The following is a 24,353-nucleotide window of genomic DNA, read 5'->3' as shown; positions in this document are numbered from 1 at the left end:
CAACCTAGTACTTAAGATGCATATAGATAGAAACGTATATAACAAGCTATACTTAAATGTTAATTTATGTAACGTTTATCACAAATAATTAACACAGTTTAAGTTCACCAGAACTGCGCACTGACCAACGTGTTTTGGGACTGACATTTGATTGAAAAGCTAAGTTTTCCTTGCTCAGATGGAGAGGCGCTTATTGATTGATTCCACTCTTGCCAGCCAGCTTGATCAAATAGAATTTTCAGTAGCTATCTATGCGGGAATGTCTAGTTTCCAGTCCAGGCAATGGCAGAAGGAACTTATTCAGGTCTTTTCAAACGCCAGAATTAATTGGTTTCGGAAGAAAGAGTACGGCTTTCCTTTGAACGTCTTCGTCCGACAAACTGATTTCTGAATGTATACAGACGGGCACAATTTAAAGACATATACGTATACTGACTCTTCGTCAGTTGAGCTGCCTTGGCGCTAATCCAAACTGAAAGGTACCATTTGAATGTTCATTACAATCGCTTACAAAGTTTGGTTAGAAGCACTTACCACTCCTTACCATTTATGATCATTCAGCTCTCGTGGGCAGCACAGTTGAAATCATTGTCCTACCCACATCGGTGGAAAATAATCGAATTCCGTCAGTGATGTGAAGAATTTTTATGGTCTTTTTCGAAACGTGGCTGAATTAGTTAGTCTCAGACGAAGGTAGCATGGTTTTTTCTCCCGATAACTCAGATTTTAATTTTCAGTAAATAGGCAAATCGATCACAGAACACACAAAATTTATGGACGTAATATGGTCTAAGTCGCTGATACTCTTGAAACCGTGCTACAAACCAAAACTATTGTAGAAAATCTTTAACCTCATTCGAATCAAGTACCATCGCTGGAATAATAGAGATATTCACATCTTGTGTTATATTGGAAGAGAGCGTGAAAAACAAAACACAAATCTGAGGAAAGAACGTTAACTAAACCACAAGTTCAGTCAATTTATTTATACAATAGTAAAGTGCATAAAAATGGAAGTTGAATTAATTCCAAAAAAAATTTATTAACAAATAATTGGATAAGATTCCAGTTCTTAGTTCGGTTATTTTTGAACGGGTTTGTTATAGAGTTTAGGAAATCGCCTGGACCGAATTCCGAGGATATATAAGTACGCCTGCTGTCGTCGGCATTGGTTTCTTCTTAACATATACATGGTTATATTTATAAAATTTTTACTTTAACTTTTTTGTTGTTATTAGAAAGGAAGCTTCCTGCTAGATCTTCACTGTACGTATAATATGTGCCCAATGTATTTTTATACTAACTACACAGTCTTAAATATAGGAATTTCATAACTTTCACTTTATTTTCCAGGAAGAAATAAGCATTCGTTGGAAAGGAATGACAGTGCTCATCTCAAGAAAACAAACGATCTCATCGATAAAGAAATTACGGAGTACTTGCCCGACTTAATCCCAGCTATAAACAACCCCTGCATATCATCCCTTTGTCCTAAACCTAAGCACCAGGTATCCTCTGGTGCTGATGATCACCAATTCACTTTTCTGTCAAGTCCTAAGAGCAGCGAACATTCAAAGACAGATTCCCACTCACCAACTGAGTTGGACAGTCAAAAGGATTCCAAAATCCATTTCCTTAACAGGTATGGGCCTGGGAAATTAAAGCTTCGTTTCTACACAAGAAACAACGATTGCGATGATATTTTTTACCCTTGCGATGGGACTGATCAAGAATTATCGAAAGTTACCAATGCAGAACTGCAAAATAATCGCAAAGAACTTAGAACTCCAACACTCCAGCAAAAAGCTGATCCTACAAAATGTGCAAAAGCTGCTAATTGTGATGCGTTGGCGCCATCAACTAAAAAGAAGTCATGTGAAAGAACCAATCCAACGAGGCTCGTTCCGCTTAGTAAGCTCACTGCGAATAACACAAATCCAAAGAAACCTACAAGCATAGTTGTAGGACGTTCTAGAACCCAAACCACCTCGGCAGTGCTGCAGTGCAAAACTACTTCAAGCAGATCAAGCATCAAAACCAACTCAATAAATTTATCTTCAGTCAGTAATGGTGACATTTATAAGAGTTTCTCTCCTGAGAAATCATCTCTTGGAATCGAAATCCCAAATATTAGTCCCACCGAAGAAACCACCAGTGTCAATGCAGCTAATCCATGTGACATTTCTTCTAAATCTTCGAACAACAATAGTGCAAAGGTGCCTGCTCCTAGTTCTGTAAGCAGTGGTAGTCAAATTATAGCGAAAAAGAGTAACCAACAAGAAGATTCTCCTCCTTTGATGAATAATACAAGCCAAAATATGAGTTCTATTGCTGTGATTAATAGCAATGAATGTAATCATCACAGTGATTTGGAGAACAGCAGTAAACAGAATACACAGTCTGCAGCTCCTCTGAGCAATAGCAGCCATCAAAAGAATTCTAGCTGTACAAGAAATAGAAACCAAAATATGCATTCGCCTGTTTCTCCAAACAGTAATTTCCACCATTCACCTGCCTCTAATTCGGTACAAAATGGCGAGCTACATTTGCCTAGCTCCGAAAATCAAGGACATACGGATTCCAGTGACATAAGTGCGTATCCTCCTAATTTAGAGAATAATTCTAATCAAAGCCGACTTTCTATTAGTTCTGAAAACAACCAGTGTGTGAACAACAGCAGTCAGATGATGAATCCATCCTGCTCAGTGAACAATAATACAAGTTCTCCACCTGTTGACAACAGCAAAGAAAACCTGCACTCTGCCACTAATACCGGCAAAAACAATAACGCGACTTCTCCTCAATATGATAGCACTGGTGCTAGTAATCACGGCATTTGTTCTAATGTTATTAAATTTACCAGCGCTAAATCTGATCCTCCTCAAACAGGCGAACCAATTAACAGCCAAACTGTACTTTTACATTCAGATAAATGTATGATTATAAGTGAATCACCTGTTGCTCACAATTGCGATAAAATCGATTCAACTAGGGGACTAAACAGAGAAGGTGTGGCCTCTCTTGCTAGCCTACATTGCACTACTCAAACCCACCGCAATTCTCATTCCATCGTTGGTAGCTTAGAGAATCACGTTGCCAACAACCGGGAAAGAATTTCTTCCCTCACCGTTGAGAGAGAAATTGAAAATTCCAACATATATTCTTTGGACAAAAGCTGCGTCGAAGTTGGCCCTTTTCCTTCTAGTAAACGTACACTTTCTCCTGTAGCCGAGAACACGTCCAACAAAGATATATTTTCTTCTAAAAATCGGAGTGAGACTACTAACCAACAAGTTCCTTCTCCCAAATCTGGAAATACAGTTCGCACTGTGAGTACGCTATCTCCAACATCTGGAATCACGAGGGCCATTTCTCCCACTAAATATCAGATCATTAGTGATCCTCCACTCGACAGAAGCATTAAGATAACTTTTTCTTCTCTCAAAGCTAACGTAAACCATAACAGTTCGAGTCACGATAGCAGCCTAGATAATTGCATTACAACAGAGAACAGCAGCGGAATTGATCACTGTCCTGTGCCTGAAAACTCTGAAAAGGCAGTCGTCGTTCCACTGAAGAGTAATAACCAAGATAATAAATGTCCCTTCAACGAAAGCAGCCAAAATCAAATCATTTCGTCTACCCGACAAGTGAATAGCGACAAAAAGCTGCCAGTTGACTTGGAAAGTGAGATAACTGAGAAATGCCTTTCACCAAGAATGAATGAAAGCCATGAACATCTAAGCTGTCCTGTAGGGGGTAGTTCTGCCCTCATTGTGGCTCCTCGCTTTTCTCCAATTTTTACGGAAAGAGAAATCCCATCTCTCATTTCAAATAGCTCCAGTATTAAAAACATTTCTTCTTCTGTTGATCAGAACATCCATAGAATTGATTCCAGAGATGATAATATGATTTCCCACGCCAATTCTTCTACAGCAGATTATAATGAAACTGAAATTCTATGTAAAGACAAGAGTTGCAAAAAATCCTCAACGCCATCTCCTATACATACGATATGTGACGATAATAATACTGTTTCTGCAATTAAAAAGCACACGAAACTTTCCCCGATGTCAGATAGTGGTAAAGACAGGTGTGTCTCGCCTCCCTTATCTGAATTCCTCCACGGAAATGCTACAAGTAGCGGAAAGCAGGCTTCTTCCGCTCTAGTAATGGAGGAAAGCTCAGAGCATATTCATGGTAAAAGTATATATACTGTAAAGGATCGCACAGGAGAGAAAGATACCAATAGAGTTCTTCCAGTTGTCATAAAAGAGATTACTTCGTTTTCTCCTCCAGAGGAGAAAGATGAGAGCTCACCTCACCCGCCTGCAGCCGAAGAAATCTTTAACAGGGATTCTCCCCAAGACTGGAGTAACAAAATAAGTGTACCTTCTATATCTCAGAATAATGTTGAAGAGGAGACTGCATCTCCTGCTATTCCGGACAGTAACTGTAGCGTTATTACGTCCAGAAGCAGCATAATGGTAGACGGTGATCTTCCGATAGTGGAGAGTTCTTTGGCGACAAGCACAAAGTCTCCTTGGAACAGTTCAAAGTTTCCCTCCACATCAGAGAACTGTTGGAAAGAAACTATGATGGCCACCGAAAGTCTAAATCACATTGATGCTTCTTTGCCTATATCTAGTACCTTTAAGCCGAAAGAACTAATTTTTCCTGCCTTTGAAAAACGTACGGTTCCTACCTTTGCTGAAGAATTCACCAAATCGCTTGGTCTCAGCCCAGTCCCATGTCCCGTGGCTATAAATGTAACTAGCAAAACCAGTCTTAACCACGATGCTCCAGACTGTGAGGAAATCAGTATACTATTTCCTACAGACGAAGAAAGGAGTGATAAAGCTCACCCTTCTGTAATATTAGGCCACAGCAGTTCACTTGCAGTCAAGTGCAGAAATACAGAGAACAATGGTTCCGATAATTCCATAGAAGGGATTAATGTTCCTTCTGAAGCTCAAAACAGTGACAAGTATGTGCCATCTATTTTCAACGATTCCATTAATCTCGAAACTCTTTATACAAAAAGCTCTCGTGAGAAAAACATGTCTCCTACAGCTCAGAACACTAACGAATCTACGCGAGTCGCTTCTTTAAGTGAGACTCACCTCAGAACTTCTTCTCCAGCATTGGTGAATAGACACGAGAGTCCTTCGCTTTCTAGAGGTTACAATGACAGAAACCTCTGTTCCTTGTCCGAGCTTACCGATTGCAAGAATGATTGCGCATCTCAGAGTAACACGAAAGTGGATGTCGTGCCTAATGCAGATGAAAATTGTGTGGTAAGAAATGGTTCCCCTATTTCCTTGCAGACCAATACGATTCCTTCCATAGCTGGGGACGATAGTATCAAATCAAATGTTTCTCGAACTCCTATAACTTCTGCTAATTGTGCTCAGTTAACTATGGCTATGACTGTTTCCAAAATTCGGACACCTTCAGTAGTGGAAAATGGTGATATATCTCTGATTTCTTCGACAGCTAAGCATGATAAAACTGCAACGTCTTCGACGAATAGCACCACTGCTGATATTCTATTAAATTCTCCTGTATCCCAGAATTCCACTTTTAAATTTGATTCTTCTTCTGGTAATAGCTGTAGTACAGCCGATGATGAAACCGCAGTGACAAGCAGTGTGCTTCCTCCCAGGAGTGAACATGGTGTTATAATAGTTCGTTCTTCATGCAAATACAATTCTGTGATTTCTCGCGCTGTTTCAAATACAATCTCCACAACTGAGAAATCTGCAAACTACAGTTGCACCACCGTTTCCCCTCCAGTGGATAACAGCAAATATTTAAGTCCTTTTTCTAATAATGATGCCACAAACCCTTCGACAAATAAGCAAGGAAACACACAAAGTTTGGTAGAACTCAGACAGTTAAAAGCAGAAGCTGCCACATCCAATCAGAGTGCCCAGTCAACGAGCAAGGAGAAGCAAACAAATCGAGCTACAGACTTTCCCCTCGGAAAAGCCTCTTCGTGTGCGTCTCACAGTTATTTTGTTCCTGGAACTCCTCAAAGGAGTGGATTGGTGAATAAAAATTCAGAAACGTCATATAGTGTGGGTTCCTTGGAACAAACAAGCCGGATTACCCCAAACATCGACGATAATGAATCTTACAGCAATGACATTGTTTGCATCTCTCCTTATTTACCTACAGTAAAATGTACTGAAAGTTCATCTCCAAATCATGTGCCTGATTTAGAGCCGTTAGATTACATGGTGTATCCTATGGAAAGTCCAACTGACGCTTCAGATTCTAAATTTCTATACCCTGAAAAGAGTACTATTAGTGAAGAAAATCATAACAGAATTTCTTCACAACAGGATGTGCAACCGAAATGCGACAAACAGGTCGTAGAACACACTATTTCTCCTGAAAAAGATCTAAGCATTGATGAGGAAGCGCAAATCAGTAATTTTCCTGCGATTTCATCAGATGCTATTCCTAATGTTGTTGATGATGTTAATTCACCCGAAGAACCTAAAATAAAAAATGCCACGGGACTTCCTTCAAGTGACACCGACATTATAGAAGTTGTTGAATATAAAAAGTCCAAAGAAAAGTCGCTTAAACACAATCGATTAACTGTTCCGAAGCATATTGTAAGAAAGCTTATTGATAATAACATTACGAAAAACCCGGAATTCAGCTCCGAGTTAAGGACAAAAGAAAACAGTTTGAACAATTTCTATCCTAAACCACGCTTGGAAAGCCCCGTCACCATTAGAAACAATCGCCAACTGCTCAAGGAAACAGCACATCCAATAGGAAGCATTGTAAATCGAAATATAGATGGATGTTATCAAAAAAGCATGGAAAAACAATACAATATTGCCAGGACTTCCAATCATACGTTGAGTTCCTGTAAAATAGAAGCAGACTACTTGAATGTACCTGATGGAAACTCCAGCAGCAATTTATCTGCCCGGTTTTCCAACGCCCCACTAACCTACTCCGTGGATAGTGACGATATTGCAAAGAGACCCCCGACCGAATCTGAATTTAGCGAAGTTATATCGTCACGATATGGTCTCCAGAGGCAATATAAAAAGGAGAATGCACCTACTCCCCCTCGCGACCACATTGTGGGAAATTATGGTTATCTTCAATCATGCAATGATCTAAAAGACGATCACGATGCACTGTTTTTGACTAATGGAACTGAAGAGAAGTTGGGATCAGAGAGAATGAGAAACAACCTTCACTACAATCAAGGATATGCATATTCTCGTCTTCCATCACCCGGATGGAAAGATGAAATCGAGAAACGCAAGAAAGAAATTCTCTATTTAGATCGTCTGGCCCAGAAACGAGAAATAGAATTCCAGAATCTCATCAAACTCTGGAGGTCCAAATTGAAACTGCTTAAGATTTTAAAAATCCGCTATCCTCACTTGATAAAATCGGTCAGCAATGATAACAATTGTGGCGTTCCTTTTCCTCAGCCGGCACCTACTTCAGGAACAAAGGAAGCTCGTTTGCAAAACAATCTAGTCCCGAACACCATCTCGAAAACAGTCTCGTCCACAAGTAGTCCTGTGATATCGAAGTTCAGGCCCGTCCACCCAACTACCGCTCTTTCCTCAAGTACAAATGGAAGTCTTTCCTCATTTTCACCAACAGCTATCACTTCGCAGCCGTCCTCCATCGCAGGAAATGCAGTGAACTCCCAATATAAGGCCTTCTTTTCCAGTCCGTCACAAAACCAGGTGGCATCGTCGCATATGTCATCAGGGAATGCGTTTGCTCAAAATCCTACTGTATACCAGACTACCACAATGACTAGTCCAACGACGACCTCTCGAAGTTTTACCAAAGCCTGTGGTACTTCTCAATTTCGGAACCAGATAAGAAATGCCGATCCCAGAAGAATACAACCGGTTAACCCAATTCCAATCGCACCTCGACCTGTTCCCAAGGAAACTGTTTATGGAAATCAAGTTAGTAATTCCACCGTGCACTCTACACCATCCAAAGCCACAAATTCATTAAACCAACCCGTAGTTAATGCTTACCAGAGATTTAACTGTGTCAACACTACCCCTGTGCAAGTCGCTTACCCTCTGTACATAACGTCTCTTCCTGCCACATCGACCGCAGGAAGAGACGAAAATATTTCTGAGCCTCGTATGTACAATCAAGACAACGCAATGGCTGTTTTGGTAGAAAGGAAGCCTGCAGTTCTTTATTCAACGTATATATCAGAAAATCCAATCCAGGTTTCCCTTACTCCAGCAGCCACTGGCATAGTTTCCCAGTTTCCTGTACAAAGTAACGTGCCCCAGTATCCAGTCCAGCGCAATCCAAAACAGTCAATTCCTGTCTTGCCAAATGCCTCCAAACCCCAGGTAAGTGACTCCTCAGCGGACAAGAGCCTATACTATCAATATAGCTAATTAAAATACTGAAATACATAAAACTTTTACCATTTATTTTTATGCAGTTTCCAAGGATTAACACGTTTCTTAAACAGCTTAGAAGATTTGTTTCTTGGATTGACTATCGTTCTTGTTTTCGAATATCTTGATTGTAACTCTTGAGCACTATCCTGACAATGTGGTTCCAGTTCTTACCTGCGGCTGAAAATACCCAGGCATGCGAAAAAATATGAGTGGTATCGATTTATAATTCATAACAGGTTCTTCGAAAGCACAGAGACCAGGACAGAACTTTCACATTACCAAAGTTCTCAAGTCATAAAAATAATGTTCCATCAGTTTTATACGAGGGGGTATCAAACGTTCGTACCCTGACCTAGATAAAATATCAGTAGGAAGATGCCGTTTCGATAACTAACATGTGAAACTTCATTCCCGTAGGTGATCATCCACCAGAGGTGGAACCCGGAATCTGAGGAAGGACGCTATGGTTGACAAAGTGCAATATCGAGCGGTGATAAAATTCCTGCATTTGCGAGGCAAGAAAGCTCAGGAAATTGACGAATAAATGAAAGCTGTGTATGGACAGAATTGTCCATCCTATGACACTGTAAAAAGGTGGAAACAGGAGTTCCAGTGTGGTCATACAAATCTCTTTGACGAGCCAAGAGAAGGAAGTCATCAACATGCACAGTAAGACGGTTGCAAAGGTTGGATATCTGGTGTTGAGTTTACAGACGTGTGAGAATTCATTTCATCGCAAATGCAGTGGGAATTAGTTATGAGTCTGTCCACAGCATTTTACATGACCATCTGCACATGTCTAAGGTCTGCGCACGATGGGGGTCCAAGATTGCTGACGCCTTTGCAGAAGCCGCTGCCACCACCAACTTTGTTGCCCAGTGCGGCTTCGAATTACTGCAGCACCCGCCGTATTTTTCTGACCTAGCACTGTCAGACTTCTTGTTTGGAGAAATGAAGAAACCATTGCGTGGACGCCGCTTTGATTCATCTCAGGAAGTTATCAACGAAGTGTAATCGCGGTTTCAGGCAAAAAGTGCGAATTTCTATGATTAAGGCATTAAACAACTGATCCATAGATGTAAGAAATGTGTTACTATACATGGAGAGAAAAGAATTAAAGTTCCTGTGAAGTTTCACCATTCTAGGGCTATTATTTCTAGCTAAGGGTACGAACTTTTTGGTTACCCCCTGGTATAAAGTTTGTGCTAAAGCTAAGAGGTTATGCTATATCATATCTGTAAACTGGGTATGTTCTGTTGTCCGTTTTCCCTGATACTGCACATACCTTGTAATTTGTACTAATATACAATCAGAATAAAAAATATATATTTAGGTCATCTGACAGATAAAGGTGGTAGCTTTACCATTGGTCACTTCTTCGGAGAGGTTTGGGTTCGACTCCTGTCAGTGACTGGTAGAATTTCTGAAGGCTTCTTCAGTCGAGATTGTGGTTAACCGATCTCAAACGGAGTGCATATGATTTATCAGCCTACATAATATTCAAATCGGTCCATGAATATACTCTTCTACAGACATAGCACATAATGGCAATAAGACATAGTTGTTGATGTGCCTAAAAGCCAACAATAACAACTGCCAGAAAATACTTAAGACACCACCAAATATTAACAACACATGCTTATGCAACTCACCTTAAAGTTTTTATCAAGAACTTTTGGAGACAAAAGAACACATCAATTCGTGTTACTGAACTGTGGATGTTTAAGAAGGTAATCTTAACTACATTCAGATGGCATATTAGAGACGTCAGCACGCCATCAAGAGGGCGTGTCAAAATATTCAGCGACTCGCAGGATATTGAAAACCCAAGGGATAGCGAAAAAAAGTTTAGTTTATTTGAATATTGATGTTGAACTTGATTTTTCTGTAATTCCGATTGATTTGGTTAGTTGTTTATTTAAAACATGCAAGAAAGATATTACAGAATATGTTTCGAAACAATTTTTAAAGTTCATTTGTTTTCATTGAACCTTCATGGACCCGAATAATCATATCAAAAGCTATTTGTGTAGTGGAGCTTCTCCAGAGAAAAGCAACTGGATTAAGGTCAAAGTTTTAATTACATTATGAAGAATTTTTATTACAATATTTGTGATTTCCAACTATAAAACTCTCCTAAATAAAAACAAAAGAACTTTTGCACATTGAGGATTATTTAATTAAAGGAAATTTAATTACCTCCTACGTTAAAGTGAGAAATTAACAGAAGCATGGTTAGGATTAAAAGATAAGTGAAATAATTAGACGAAGAGGATAATAATAAAATTATACTGAGTGCACAAGAAGTACTTCGTAAATTAAAGGTTCACTTAAGGTAACATTCCAGTTAATGAAGAGATTTAATATTCTTTATTAATCAGATACAATCACGCTACTTGTTGACTGAAATAGGGATTAGATTTATCAAAAAGATCGTCATAACAGACGCAGATTCAATTTTATCTGAAGATTGCGAAATGCTCTTCGCCTACACTTTTCCATTCAAAAATTCTTATCGTTATTAAAAGGATTTTTATTTTGATACCATCAAACAGAAGATAATTCAGCGAGTTATATTATTGAAAATAAAGGTGTGGAGAAGAAAAATATTTTAATACATTGATTAGAGATAAGAAAAACAAAATTTTAATCTGATGCAGCGACTGCAAGAGTCCTGTGGGGAGGCGGGGGTGTGGTATACATGTAATCCCAATAATGTGCTGGTAGATAGAAGTTATGGCATAAACTTCTCGCCACCAGTGGAATCAGGATCGAAGAATATACCATTTGGTCGATCCTAGAGAAAAAATAATCCAATTATTTTTATATACGAGTATGTGATCAAATTTAAATATTCTATTTTCAAAATGCAAAATAAAATCGGGGAGCCGGACCTAGTTGAATACTGCAAGGTTGCCGAACTTGGGATGTGTGTCCCAAAGTTATCTTTGTGAAACCCGACCCTACAGATTTGCTCTCTCAAATAGATCAGTTGCTCCCGTTAATCCAAGTCCTTGTATGTTGTCCACTCTTCAAGAAAAGAAAGCAAATCGTAACTCAGTGAGATTGAACTGATACATGTTCAATGGAATACGAAGAAACCGACTTCTTGGATCGCATAGTGACCGTGGATGAAAAATGGTAGAAGCATTTTGAACATGGCATTTTGTTTTTGGAAGAGTGAAAAAAATGACCTGGCAGAACTTCGATTCCACACTGCTGACGAAATGAAAGAAACAGTGGTGCCAACAGCATAAAGTATGGTAAAGATTTTTTTTTAAAAGTGGAACACCAGTTATTGATAATATATATATATATATATATATATATATATATATATATCCAATATTTTAAATTAAATAAAATAAAACATAAGCCAGTAGTATGGCAAAAACTGTAGAGCGAAAATTAACATAAAAATAACCCAAATAAACAATCAAACATAAAGAAAGAATAGATATAAATAGTAGCCCAGAAACCCTAGTATAATTTCGATCTTTAAATCCAATTAACAAAAACTATACAAAATTTAGGATAATGCCAATTAGTTATTAATTTAGCGGTACCCCCCCGAGAGGTACCAGTTCCGAAAGACGTGAAATATCACCAAAAGAGGGTTAAAGGAACTACCAAACGATAACAAAATCAAAATAAAATAGAATAGACTGACCATCATGCCCCATATCGACAGAGGACCACGAGGCCAATAATGGTCATGGAATCGCTGCATTTCAATCGTCATACAATATTTTATTTTATTTTATTTAAAATATTTAAATTAAATAAATTTTATTTATTTTAAATTTTATTTATTTTAAAATTTAAATTTTATTTAATTTAAAATATTGGATGTATTTCAGCTTCATATGGAGGAATTGCATGTCGCTGCCTCTAATGAATGCTTAATTATTTATTCATTTCATTATAATTTAACTTTATTTAATAACATTTAATGATAGTATATATTTCGGCTTCATATGGAGGAATTGCAAGTTGCTGCCTCTAATGAATGCTTAATTATTTTAATTTTTTAATATAATTTAACTTTCGTCAACATTTAATATAATTCAATAGTAATGGGTCGATATGCTAATTTAGCAACGCCTGTGCCGCCATCTATTTTCCTTTTTTCTTCAATATAAGCTGATTCAGCTTACAGTATGTCAGTGGTGTGGCTCTGCTTTAGAGTGCTGTCTGTTCTATATTTTATTTTCGCTGCATAAGGACCACCGCCATGCAAATCCTCTGCATTGGTTGATCTATCGGAGAATGGAAGGGTGGTTTGGTTCTTCGATATTTCCGCCTTTGCGATGTTTTGTATGACGATTGAAATGCAGCGATTCCATGACCATTATTGGCCTCGTGGTCCTCTGTCGATATGGGGCATGATGGTCAGTCTATTCTATTTTATTTTAGTTTATTTTGATTTTGTTATCGTTTGGTAGTTCCTTTAACCCTCTTTTGGTGATATTTCACGTCTTTCGGAACTGGTACCTCTCGGGGGGGTACCGCTAAATTAATAACTAATTGGCATTATCCTAAATTTTGTATAGTTTTTGTTAATTGGATTTAAAGATCGAAATTATACTAGGGTTTCTGGGCTACTATTTATATCTATTCTTTCTTTATGTTTGATTGTTTATTTGGGTTATTTTTATGATAATTTTCGCTCTACAGTTTTTGCCATACTACTGGCTTATGTTTTATTTTATTTAATTTAAAATATTGGATGTATTTCAGCTTCATATGGAGGAATTGCATGTCGCTGCCTCTAATGAATGCTTAATTATTTATTCATTTCATTATAATTTAACTTTATTTAATAACATTTAATGATAGTATATATATATATATATAATTCGTTTGATTCATCTAGATACATATGAAATGAAACCTTCAGAGTAAATTCTAGGAGGTTTAATAGCGCAATATCATTATGTTCACTTTAATATTGAAAAAAGAGGTTAATTTCTGTTTATTACTGTGTTGGTTGTTTGGAATTAGCTCCAAGACATTGAAGGCTATCAAGAGTCGGCATAACATGTCTGAATTGCAATATTTTATATGCTTTCTGAGACCACTAACCCTCAAGGTCGAGGGTTACATGGTTCTCTGATACGATACGAAAAAAAAAGCTCATGGAACTTCGTCTCATAGATAATTTGAACCCCCGACCTTTTACACGCTGGTATGGTATGACAGCATACCATAGCAGAGTTAAAGTTGCAACTTTGAAATGTTGTTCCAACGTGCATAAAAACACAACGAACTCATCTTAAAAATCGCAATTAAGAAATCATATTTTAAAAAATTGAAATCAACGTACCATGTAGTGTCGTCTTAATTTAAATTACTTGATAAATTTTAAAAAATGAATAAATGTACTTAAGGCATTGTCAAGAAAATATTGTTTTTCTCTTTTTAGCAGGGACCAAAGCTGGGATTGCAGCAGAGGGATAATCCCACAATCATTCATTACTGTAGCGTATGCACCAGGAGTGCCATTTACGTTTGCTCAAATTGTAAGAGAGATTGGTACTGCAGTCGGGAGTGTCAGGTAGAGTTCACTAACAAGATATTTTTAGCTATTAAGTTAAATACATGTATTAGTTATTTAACGGGCCAACCGCAGTCTTTATTATAAAAAGAAAAATGGATTGAGTAATACAACCTGTTGACTCACTCTGCTCACATTGTGTTAATTCACTGAGACTGACATTCATCATCTCCAGAAACCCGTTGCTTCATTTATTTAAAATCAAATGTATACAACAGAAAAAAAGTAGATTAAGTGCACAGTTGCGTGGCAAGCAAACATAACAATAAAACAGTTTTTTAAAGGTCAAACAACAACAGTGGCCATACTAAATAAATCAGGAACGAAGTCTGTTTTCAGTTAAGGCACTGGCATCCACGATGAGGAAGTGGATTCCACGGAACATCCTTTTGCAAATAAATTTTCCTCGAGTCGCAGAGAGAGAGGGGGGGGGTTCTTCCTGGAAGATGTAGTTGATGCTTTATTAAAGTAATGAAACAATTCTTTTCTCGCTATCCCGTTTTCAATTTATTACAAAGTGAAACACTGTTGATATATCTGACCAATCTCCAGAATACTGGGCTTCCACATTCTCGTAGCAGGTTCCATGCTCTCATAGAATTCTTTCACATGATGTGAGCAGCATGGCCACTTGATATTAAAAGATTTATGTTCAGGGTTAGCTCGTCCATAGGCACTGCAGTGCCCCCAGCTATTTAAATCTAGATGTACATTGAATGGAGTTATATGAAATTTTGTGAAGAACAATACAACGCAATGAATATTTTTATTAACAGGACCCGCATATAGTATGCACATTCTCTATTTCCTGTAATGATTTAAATAATAAACGAATAAAAAGACGAAATCGTTTCTAACTTTGAAGTTTAATTAACAGTAGGCCTCACTGTGCGCCAGGCAGTGACAAATTTTGCATTCCAGTGAATATCTGGTAGTTGGTTGCCATTGGCAACTTGCCAATATACATTTTTATGGGTGAAACGAAGCAACGTCACTGTAAAGCGCGCAGTGCAGATTTATCGTTGACCATGATGGGTGTGTAGCCACAATGTCGGTGTCTTTTTGTTATTCGCCCGAATTCCCATTAAGTAACTGAATAATATCAGTGTTAAGTCAATACTCAACATTCAACAGTGTAATTATGTGATTACAGCTTACTGCGAATTGAGCTTGAACTTGGTAATTTGAAGTTATATTATGAGGTGATGTGTAAGTAAAACATTATTTCTACAACACACGATTTTGTGAAATTTGATTCGATCATGGCTTCCATGCTTCCCCGTGAAGTAAATCGCGTGACAGGGACAAAAAGTGGCTTTACAAACATAAACAGAATGAAAGAAAAAACTCTAAAACATGAGTTCTAAGAAATATATGGATAATGTGATTTCACTATCGCTTTTAGGAATCGTAAATATCAAAGAACAGCTTAGTTGAGGCCTACAGACTTTCGATCTGCAAACATAACAGAAAAGTTACCAAGAATCGTGAGGTATTATCTAAAATAATAGACTGCATTAAATTCCTTTACGTGGACAAGACGAAAAAGACGATTCTAAAAATCCAGGACAATTCAGAGGATTAATAAATTTCGCCTGTACATTAGATTCCAATTTAAAGAACCCTTTGGGAATTCTTTAAATTGGAATCTAATGCAGCATTTAAAGGCATTTCAAAAACTATTCAGAATGATATTCTTGACTGTTTGCTGCAAATATGTTGGGATGAAATTAAAGAAGCTTCATTCGTAGCTGTCAAGGCAAATGACATAACAGACGATTCAGAACACATACAAATGGTAATTGTTCTGAGATATGAACTGAATGGAGACATTTTTTGAGATATTTTGGGGTTTTTTTTCACTCCGGAAAACCAAACGGCAGACGGAATATCGAAGTGCATTCTAGATCAGGACTTAGACATAATCCTCGAAGGAAATACTCAAAAACTAGTTGCTCAGACATTTGATGGCACAAGTGTGATGAAAGGCAAGAGTTCAGGCTAAAATAAAAGAAGTGTACAAAAATGCACATTTTATTCCCTGCTATGCACACCAACTGAATCTGATGATGAGAAATGTAGCAAGTAGTACCCGAGATTCAAGAATATTCTTTTCGAACCTCATGTCGAGATCACCACAGCGTCTCTCTGTTCTCAGAAAGCATATGGGCAGCCGTGTTACCCGACCTTCCCCTACAAGAGGGAACTTCAATATACGCACCGTGAACAGCGTTTATGAAAATTTTGAATCCTTAAAAAAGTGCATGGAGGAACTACAAGCGACAGCAAACGCAGATAAAACGATTTCAGAAGCAACTGGAAGTTTGCACATCTTGAATAATGACAAATTCGAGTTCTGGTTAGAACTTTTCCATCAGATGGAAGTTATTTATAATCAACTGCAATCTCGAGAAATTGTGGCAGTTAAAATACATGAATATAGGAAACTTTATTAAGAATGCCATTCTAAAAATCAGGAATTCAATGTACTGTGAAAATCCTTCAAAAACACTCATGATTGAAGCGAAGGAAGTATGCGACTATATGTGGTGACATAGATGAGAGAGATTCTTTTACAAAGCAATGAATTGCTGCTAAATTGTTTAACAAGGAGAACTTTGTTATTTTTCGTACGAAAATGCCCATGGAAGAGGTAGGGGAGACTACTGAGGCATATACCATGATTGAAAGAGAAAAACTTCTTAGGGAATTACAAGTTTTCTATAGCAGACTAGAAGATCTACACAATTATTGCAAATTGTCTTGGTGAACTTACACAACTCAAAAGTTCTTTTGACCATTCCGATGCCTACTTCACGCTGCCATTCAACATTAAAAAGAATAAAAACATTTTTAAGGAGCACTGTGAATAAAGAAAGGCTAAATACTCAAGCAATGCTTTTCAATAGAGAAAAGCTTGGTCAACAGTGCGCCAAACTTCAGTGAAAAAGTTATTAATCTATTTTCAACAAATAAAAACCGAAGAATGGATTTTGTTTTTAAATAAAAGTTCAAGTCTCTTAATGGTAAATGTCTAGTTAATGTTTTGTAGTAGTATTATTATGTGTATGTCTTATAACCAATGTAAATTAATGTAACTTTAAGACAGCACCCCCAAACATCAGAGTCACGAGCCGCCACTGTTTGTTTCAGCTTTTAGATTTAATTAAAAACCTACCTCCATTCTTCTCGTGTTTATTCTCTTCCAACGGCATCAACTTCGTTACAGTACCAAAATAAGAAGAAACCTCTTTTTGCTGTTTAATTAAATATGGATGTAGTTCTGTCTTTTGCAGTATATTCCATTCTTTCAGCCTCGATCCCAAAACCGCTATCTGCCCTATCTTGTGAATAAGGGACAGACTTGACATTTAAAAAGCTAACCTGTCTGAGGTGTTTGCTTTATGCCACCGTGCGATGAACATAGATAGAAATATAAATGCAGGTAGTTTTGTATCCCAGTCATCAGTTCTTTCAAATTCTGGCAGTTTCTCAATTCGGAAAAAGATTACTCATGGTGTCTTTTGTTATTACATAAATTAAAAATCGCTAATACAGGATTAATAAATTATCCAACAAAATTTTTGAACAAACTTTCATGTGTTGGTGTGGAAGTTAGCGATTTTAATAAATTCAAGGAAGAACTAGACAAATTATGAGTGTGGACGTGTGATGTGGAAGGTTTTTTTTTTTTTTTGGTTTACTAATAGACACGCATCCCCACTAGAGAAGTCTTCTGTTACTTATTTTCAGTTGAGCATCACCATCCAGACGGCACTGTTTCCAAGATACTTTACCTCTCATTGATGGTCGGGTAGGTACCCGAAAGTATTTAGAGCTCTCATATTTTATAAATAAGTCACAACTGAGTCGTCAGCTATTCACCCACCCACCGATTAGAAGCCAAACGCTTCGAAACGGTACCGTCTGTGTGGTTGATAGTCTGATAAGTAACAGCAGACTTGTTTACTGGGAAAAGGTACTTATTCGAAGTATAAAAGGAAGGAAACTCTTCGTGAAGGATTTCACAGTATAAGATCTTATAATAATGACGCCTAATGTTACAAACTTCGGTTTATCTTGAAAATTAAAATATTTAGTAATGATACAATTTCACTAACATCGTTAGTGAAATTGTAAAATTATTTATTGTTACTTTCAACACAATGCAAGCAAACTTAAATATTAATCGCATCCTAACATATATATATATAAAGAAAACAGAAAGATAATTAAAAATACAGGGATTTGCATCAGAAACTTGTCTATCTCTCTTACAATTTAAAATTATAAGAGAGGTTGATAAGTTTTCGATGCAAACCCCTGTATTTTTACTTATGATTTTAAATTATAAAAATATTTTTTAAGTTTATATTTATTATGTTTGGTTAAAATTGAGTTCGAGACCTTGATCCTAAAATCACTTTGAAAAAAGGAAAAGGGGAACAAACTCCTGTGCAGGGGTTAAAGATCAATCTGAAGCTTTTTAACTGAGTTAAGTAATCTGAAAAAACCTGGTAAATGGATCAAAGTTATGTTGGTCAATAAAGTGGAGTAGATAGTTCATGAAGGATAATTTTTCGTATTCAGTCTTGAATTTTCGAATGACACATGCTAATCGTTGAAACGCTTTCATTAACTATTTTATGTATGAATCTAAGCCATTGAAAATGCCTTCCAGCCTTTGCGGTTTAAAATGATACCTGCGAAAGTACGAATAGTATGGATTATTAATGTTAATGTAAATTCTAGCTTGTCGTAACATGCATTTTATTATTCTTTTTTTCCCCTAATTTATCTGTTAAATGTGTGGAGTTAATATTCCAGAATAGGCATGCAAATGCAAGTGACGGAAGTATTAATATGTGTAAAAAGTGAGGGTCTAGTTAATGCGATTTGGTTCTGCGAATAATTAAAATGAGCAATTTGCAGACGTGTTCGTATATACACATACACTCTGTGACTACCGTTCCCACGGATAACGGCCACTATTCGCCTAGCCATCTGAAGACATGCATTTGCAGCAATGCTGCCTACAAAGCTCACAACAGTGTTGGAATAGATAACGATTGCGTATCCATACGGCTCACTTCCATCCCACAGGCGTTCAATTGAATTAAGGTCAGGCGAATTTGGAGGCCAATCAAGATTGGTGATATCTTCACTGTGTTCGTCGAACCACTCGTTCACAGTGAGGGCCCGATGACACGGCACATTATCGTCTTGGAAAATCCCATTTCTGTGCCGAAAAAATGCAACATGGCAAGGCTGCACATGATCTCCTACAAGTTGCTGGAAGCCCGCACCAGGGATCTTTTGCCAGCCAGCAAACACTGCCACCTGCCTGAAAAGTGGGCACCATACACAATGGGTTTATGGACTCAAGTTGCTTACGCAATACACGAAAGCGCCCATCGGCGTGTTGGACCAGGTATTTCTACTCATCCGACCAGCACACTCGTTTCCAGTCCTCCAATGCCCAACCAGCGTGTTGTTGTCACCGTAGTATTCGCCGTTGACAATGATCAATAGTGAAGAGAGGGTGGCTCTTGGGTCGTCTGCTGTGGAACCAATATTCCAAATCCTAGATTCTATACACAGAATAATGCTCTTCACTGCCAACCGTGCCTGCAGCACGGTGAGCACTCACGCCCTACAAATCATCGCTGGTACCCTCCCCATAGACCTCGAGGTGGTTAAGAGAGGCATACTCTACGAGCTTAGTAAGGGTAACGCTGGCACGAACCAGGACTTTGATGCAAACCCAGGAAACAACCGTGCGGCAGAAAAAAAAAGGCTTCAGGCCCACTTGCTGCAGGTGTGGCAAACACGGTGGGACACCTCTACAAAAGGACGGATAACCAGGAAGTTTTTCCCCACTGTGAACAGATTCCAGCCAAAGCTCCCAACTTGGTATGCACCAGATCTATTTGCAACTTACCTGCTCACAGGACATGGCGCCCTAAATGCCAAACTAACTGCACCTGCGGCGGCCAAGAAATGTGGACTCACCTAATGTTTGACTGCCACCAATATGACGACCTCCGATGTCAACTGGTGACAAAATTGAAACACTCCCCCAAAGACCAGGAACAATATATCCTGGATGACAAAGAATCATACGCAGCCTTCACCGATTATGCCCAGGAATTATTCGCTAGGCGTCGAACCATACAATCTCAACAAATGAACCCGCAACCCCAATCAAAACGGAATGAAGACTCAGAGACTGAAACTGGATAGCATGAAAGAAAACTGCAGAGGAATAACAAAGTAACACTATATTATGACAAGACTAGGGACGGAGACCAGAATTAAGCCCGCCTGATCACGGAAGCTGAAACATCATCACAAAATGTGACTATGCAGTTCTAACAAAGAACAACATCTACATCTGAATCTAGAGAAACGGACGCGGAACTCACATGCGTGAAAGACTACAATCCTGGACTGAACCAGTGACCGGATTGGAACACACCGATCTAGACCACGTAGCCTCGCTGCCGACACGCTTTGTTGGCGATGAATCGAGCACTCTGACTTGATTGCTTTTTATTCCCTTCCCTGGCGGGGGAGTGAGGAGACACTTTGTCTCTCCACTCCCCCGGCCTGGCGATGAATCGAGCACTCTGACTTGATTGCTTTTTATTCCCTTCCCTGGCGGGGGAGTGAGGAGACACTTTGTCTCCCCACTCTCCCGCCGACCCTCTCTTCACCTGATGGGGCATGGGCATGCCCCACTGATCATCTGGAGGCACCTTCCCTATCGCCTCCATACTTCTACCTTTACTCCCCAGTCTTCCACCTCGCCCCCAACTCTATCTGTACTCAAGCGATGCCCCACACACCAAATCAAATTTCGCTCAAAGTATAGTTTCGGCCTGTTCATTCTAAGTGATACCCCAACAATCGATGACGCATGCATGCAAATTCAAAATCTTTTTTTTTAAGGTCCTTGCCGCCGAAATCTCAGGAAAGTAAGCTGCAGAACCTGCCAGAGTAAATCTAAGTCTACTGGGTTCCTGGTCTGCCTCCACGGGACGAAAGTGGGCAACGTTGGGCCTCAGTAGGGGTACATGACACTACACATATACAATGTCCATACACTTAAATCTCTGGAATTTCCAGTCAACTGGTACACCCACAATGAAAGCAACGCGGAGATGGGGGAAACCCCTGGTGCCGTATGACAACAACACAGTTTACTTTATTCCAAAGGATGATGTGCGCATCATAATTTGGAATATTGTTCTTGGATTCCCCGTATTGTATTGCAATGTCAACTGTCGCACCCTTCGCTCAACCATGAAAATCGACCTTACGTAAGGGTTGGCAGTTCTGTCGGCAGGAGATGGTTGGACCCGTTTGACACCATTCTTTTGTAAACCTTAAAGACAAGTGGGTCGTGAGCAATCGACAAGGCAGCATTATATTAATGCCGTTTTGAAACCCCCTGATATCTTTACTACGTCTATAACTGCTACTTCTCACTTTGACTTGCACAACCAGATGCAAATTACCACTGCTCTAATTTATGAACTTACACGATTTTCATGAAAATCGTGTAGGCATTTCATTAAATTTTTACATTTATTTCTAAAATTTTGTTTATTTTTTTTTAAATAGTTTGAATGAAACTATTTGATTAAACGTCGTTTAAATAACATTTTTAGTAATAAACCTTGACGTTTATTACTAAAAATGTTTAAAACCAGGTATTAACGTTTTCGTCAGAGATTTGAACATCAACAATAATCTGACTGGCTAATTTGCAACTTTTATAAACCACAACTTATATGATGACGATAATAATGTCCAGCTTGCATTAAACGATCAAGATATCAGCGTTAATTTGTTTTCTTCCTTTGAACTCGATAATATCATGAAGAAAGAAAATACGGGATCAGCTGAGTACAAGTGATTTTGTTCTAATTTCTATTTTTTTTTCGAAAACGAGAAAAAATGTTGTCGCGGATAGCCAAGTTAGAGATCCTTAATTTAAAGTTATTTCTGATAGTGTTTATCTTTTTACAGTCATTGTTACAACGTTCTATCTTTTTAATGATGTCCTTGTTATTTTCAGCAAAAGAACTGGAATCGCCATTCGAGCATTTGCAAAAATATGATGACCACGTGACTGATGGAAAAAAGCCACCTCCCAGCGTAGGACAGCATAACGAACAATTGGACAAACGGGGAAATGAGTATTCGTCCAATGTATGCAGTCGGTGGTACTCAGTAGCGAATGAAGAAATGGGAAAGTGTTTGCATGCAGAAGTCGATCCAGTTGTTTTCATCGCGAGCGATTTGAAAGTAGGTTAAAGATTATAAATCTTTCACATCAATTACAGCAGTAGGATTAAATACGTGAATGCAAACAGGTCCCAGTGTGAAGACTAAAAGGAGAACGTTGAAACCGACTGCACTAGCTGTGATATATAATAGAGGCTCAGCCATTGTAAAAAAATATCTGAAAATCGAACAATTTTATTTCCACAACAGAACCTCACATATTTTCAAGGTACCTTTACTGAGTGATTTATTTTCTTAGCTGGTCTTCGTGCGAACACTGTATTACTATAGTAGTCAGCTCGTGGCTAAAACGCGTACTTCGCGGGGCTGTTAAAGTGCATGCCAGATTAGCCGTTCAAGGTCCTGATTGAATAAGCCAGAACTATCCATAAGTGCCATCCCGCATCATGAGATTTATTCTTATTACGTGGTAGCTTTAGGCAGTAAAACTGCTTTCAGAAGTTTAATGGTTTCTGGGAAGAGCGAAGTTGGTGTTTGCAAACGCCAAATGGTGATCTTCGAGTGGCCAAGGGTCGGCTGAAAGCGCTGCAATATCGCTTGAAGATATTTGCCCTGAAATGTTAAATCAGTTGCGTAGTCCAGTGTGTTCATTAATTATTGAAACCGTTTTCGCTCAGTTATTACACTCCACAATTAAATAGCCCGCTTTAAGTACACAATTACCATTTGGATGAACTGATTCCTGTACAGATGTTTGAATATATCAGAGCTTGTTTATTTTGATTGGACTGTATGAACACTTCAACGCCGGCTTTATAATTGAGATAGTTTAACGACTTATAGCATTAATTGGCCGTATTATAAATCCTGTTAAGCTGAACCGTTGTTTTATCTTCCTAGTGAACTGCTAGTCCACTACACCTTAGCCATGTGCAAGAATTTAGTGAGATCTGTTCTAGTCATCATTGATGTAGTTAATTACGTAAGTCCTTTTGATAATGGTGCTAGTGACCAACTGCACTTTGTAAACGTTGCTAGCGTACTGGAGTTATGTTTGTAGATGTTGCTTCAATCGTCGTGAGCGAAAATGTGTTCAAATTATTTTGCCTAGCAATTAGACTACGAGAAATAGTGATAAATGTTACATTTTATATGTTTTCTACACGATAACTTATATATTTATATGACTACATAAATCAATCTGCTGCTATAAGATACGGTGGATCTCTCCTTATTTCTGGAAAGACCCACTTTCTGAAAATGTATAATAAAATGTACTTGTGTATATATGTTTCAATCACGGAAGTGTTTCACCCAAAAAAAAGTTATCAATCCATCACGCTAACAATTCTTGTTAGTTCTGTCCTTCGACAAACGCGGAAAAATCATCATCAACATGTAATATAAATGCTGCTTCTTATCAGGAAATATTGTGCCAATAAGAAAGCTCGTTTAGAGCTCACAACTTCTTGAAATCAACTCAAATAAAACAAACACTCACGAAAATGACTTCCAAAAAATTGTTTAATAATGAAATGGTACTTCTTTTTCCTTCTATTGCGCACAAAAGTTGCCCGATGTAAAAGAAATTGCCTTGAATTATCACATTACGATAATAAGATTTAATAATTTAACCTTGAAACCCTTCCTTCTCATGACATACTTGAAATGTATTTTCCTTCAAAACAGCCCAAGAAACCACTCGCCAGAATAAATTCCTTAATTGCTGCATAATATGTTTTAAATCGTCTGTCTTCGAAGTAGTGAAGAAATACAGCTACTACAAATCTTTGCACCGTCAAGGTCAAAGAAAGCCTGCGTCTTTTCCTTATTAATTTAATACATTTAGTACCACAATGGTAGCCAAGCACGTGAACTAAGGAATTTTTAAAATTGGAAGGTCCGTTTCCAGTTAATGCTTTATTTTCTGAAAGCACTGTCCTATTAAGCTGAGCTCATGATGAGCCTGTATGAAAATGTCTGGTAATTGAGTTTATTTATTATATTCGCATTTCTAATCTAAGCCAACCGAAATCAGCAAACTGGTCTTCAGTTAGAATAATAAAAGTTAAAATTATTGGCATTAAAGATAACCTAATTTGAATAAATATGGCGAA

General features: G+C 38.1%; 1 protein-coding gene across 2 annotated transcripts in view; it reads left to right on the top strand.

Annotated features, from left to right (window-relative positions):
* LOC150085832 (uncharacterized) overlaps nucleotides 1–23,361 on the top strand; it is a 101,643-nt gene extending 78,282 nt beyond the window's left edge. For both annotated transcript variants that reach the window (XM_090374265.1, XM_090374266.1), the window contains exons 6-8: nucleotides 1,354–8,372; nucleotides 13,852–13,983; nucleotides 22,067–23,361. In XM_090374265.1, coding sequence (XP_090230391.1) covers nucleotides 1,354–8,372; nucleotides 13,852–13,983; nucleotides 22,067–22,120 — 7,205 coding nt within the window. In that variant the 3' untranslated portion in view covers nucleotides 22,121–23,361. The remainder of the gene's footprint in view (nucleotides 1–1,353; nucleotides 8,373–13,851; nucleotides 13,984–22,066) is intronic.
* Nucleotides 23,362–24,353: the final 992 nt, after the last annotated feature.

The sequence above is a fragment of the Mastigoproctus giganteus genome, chromosome 5 (genome assembly GCF_048544385.1).
Source record: "Mastigoproctus giganteus isolate SK-2022 chromosome 5, ASM4854438v1, whole genome shotgun sequence".
NCBI lineage: Eukaryota > Metazoa > Arthropoda > Arachnida > Uropygi > Thelyphonidae > Mastigoproctus > Mastigoproctus giganteus.
Note: the sequence above shows the minus strand (reverse complement) of the source record. Positions and strands in the feature narration are given on the sequence as shown.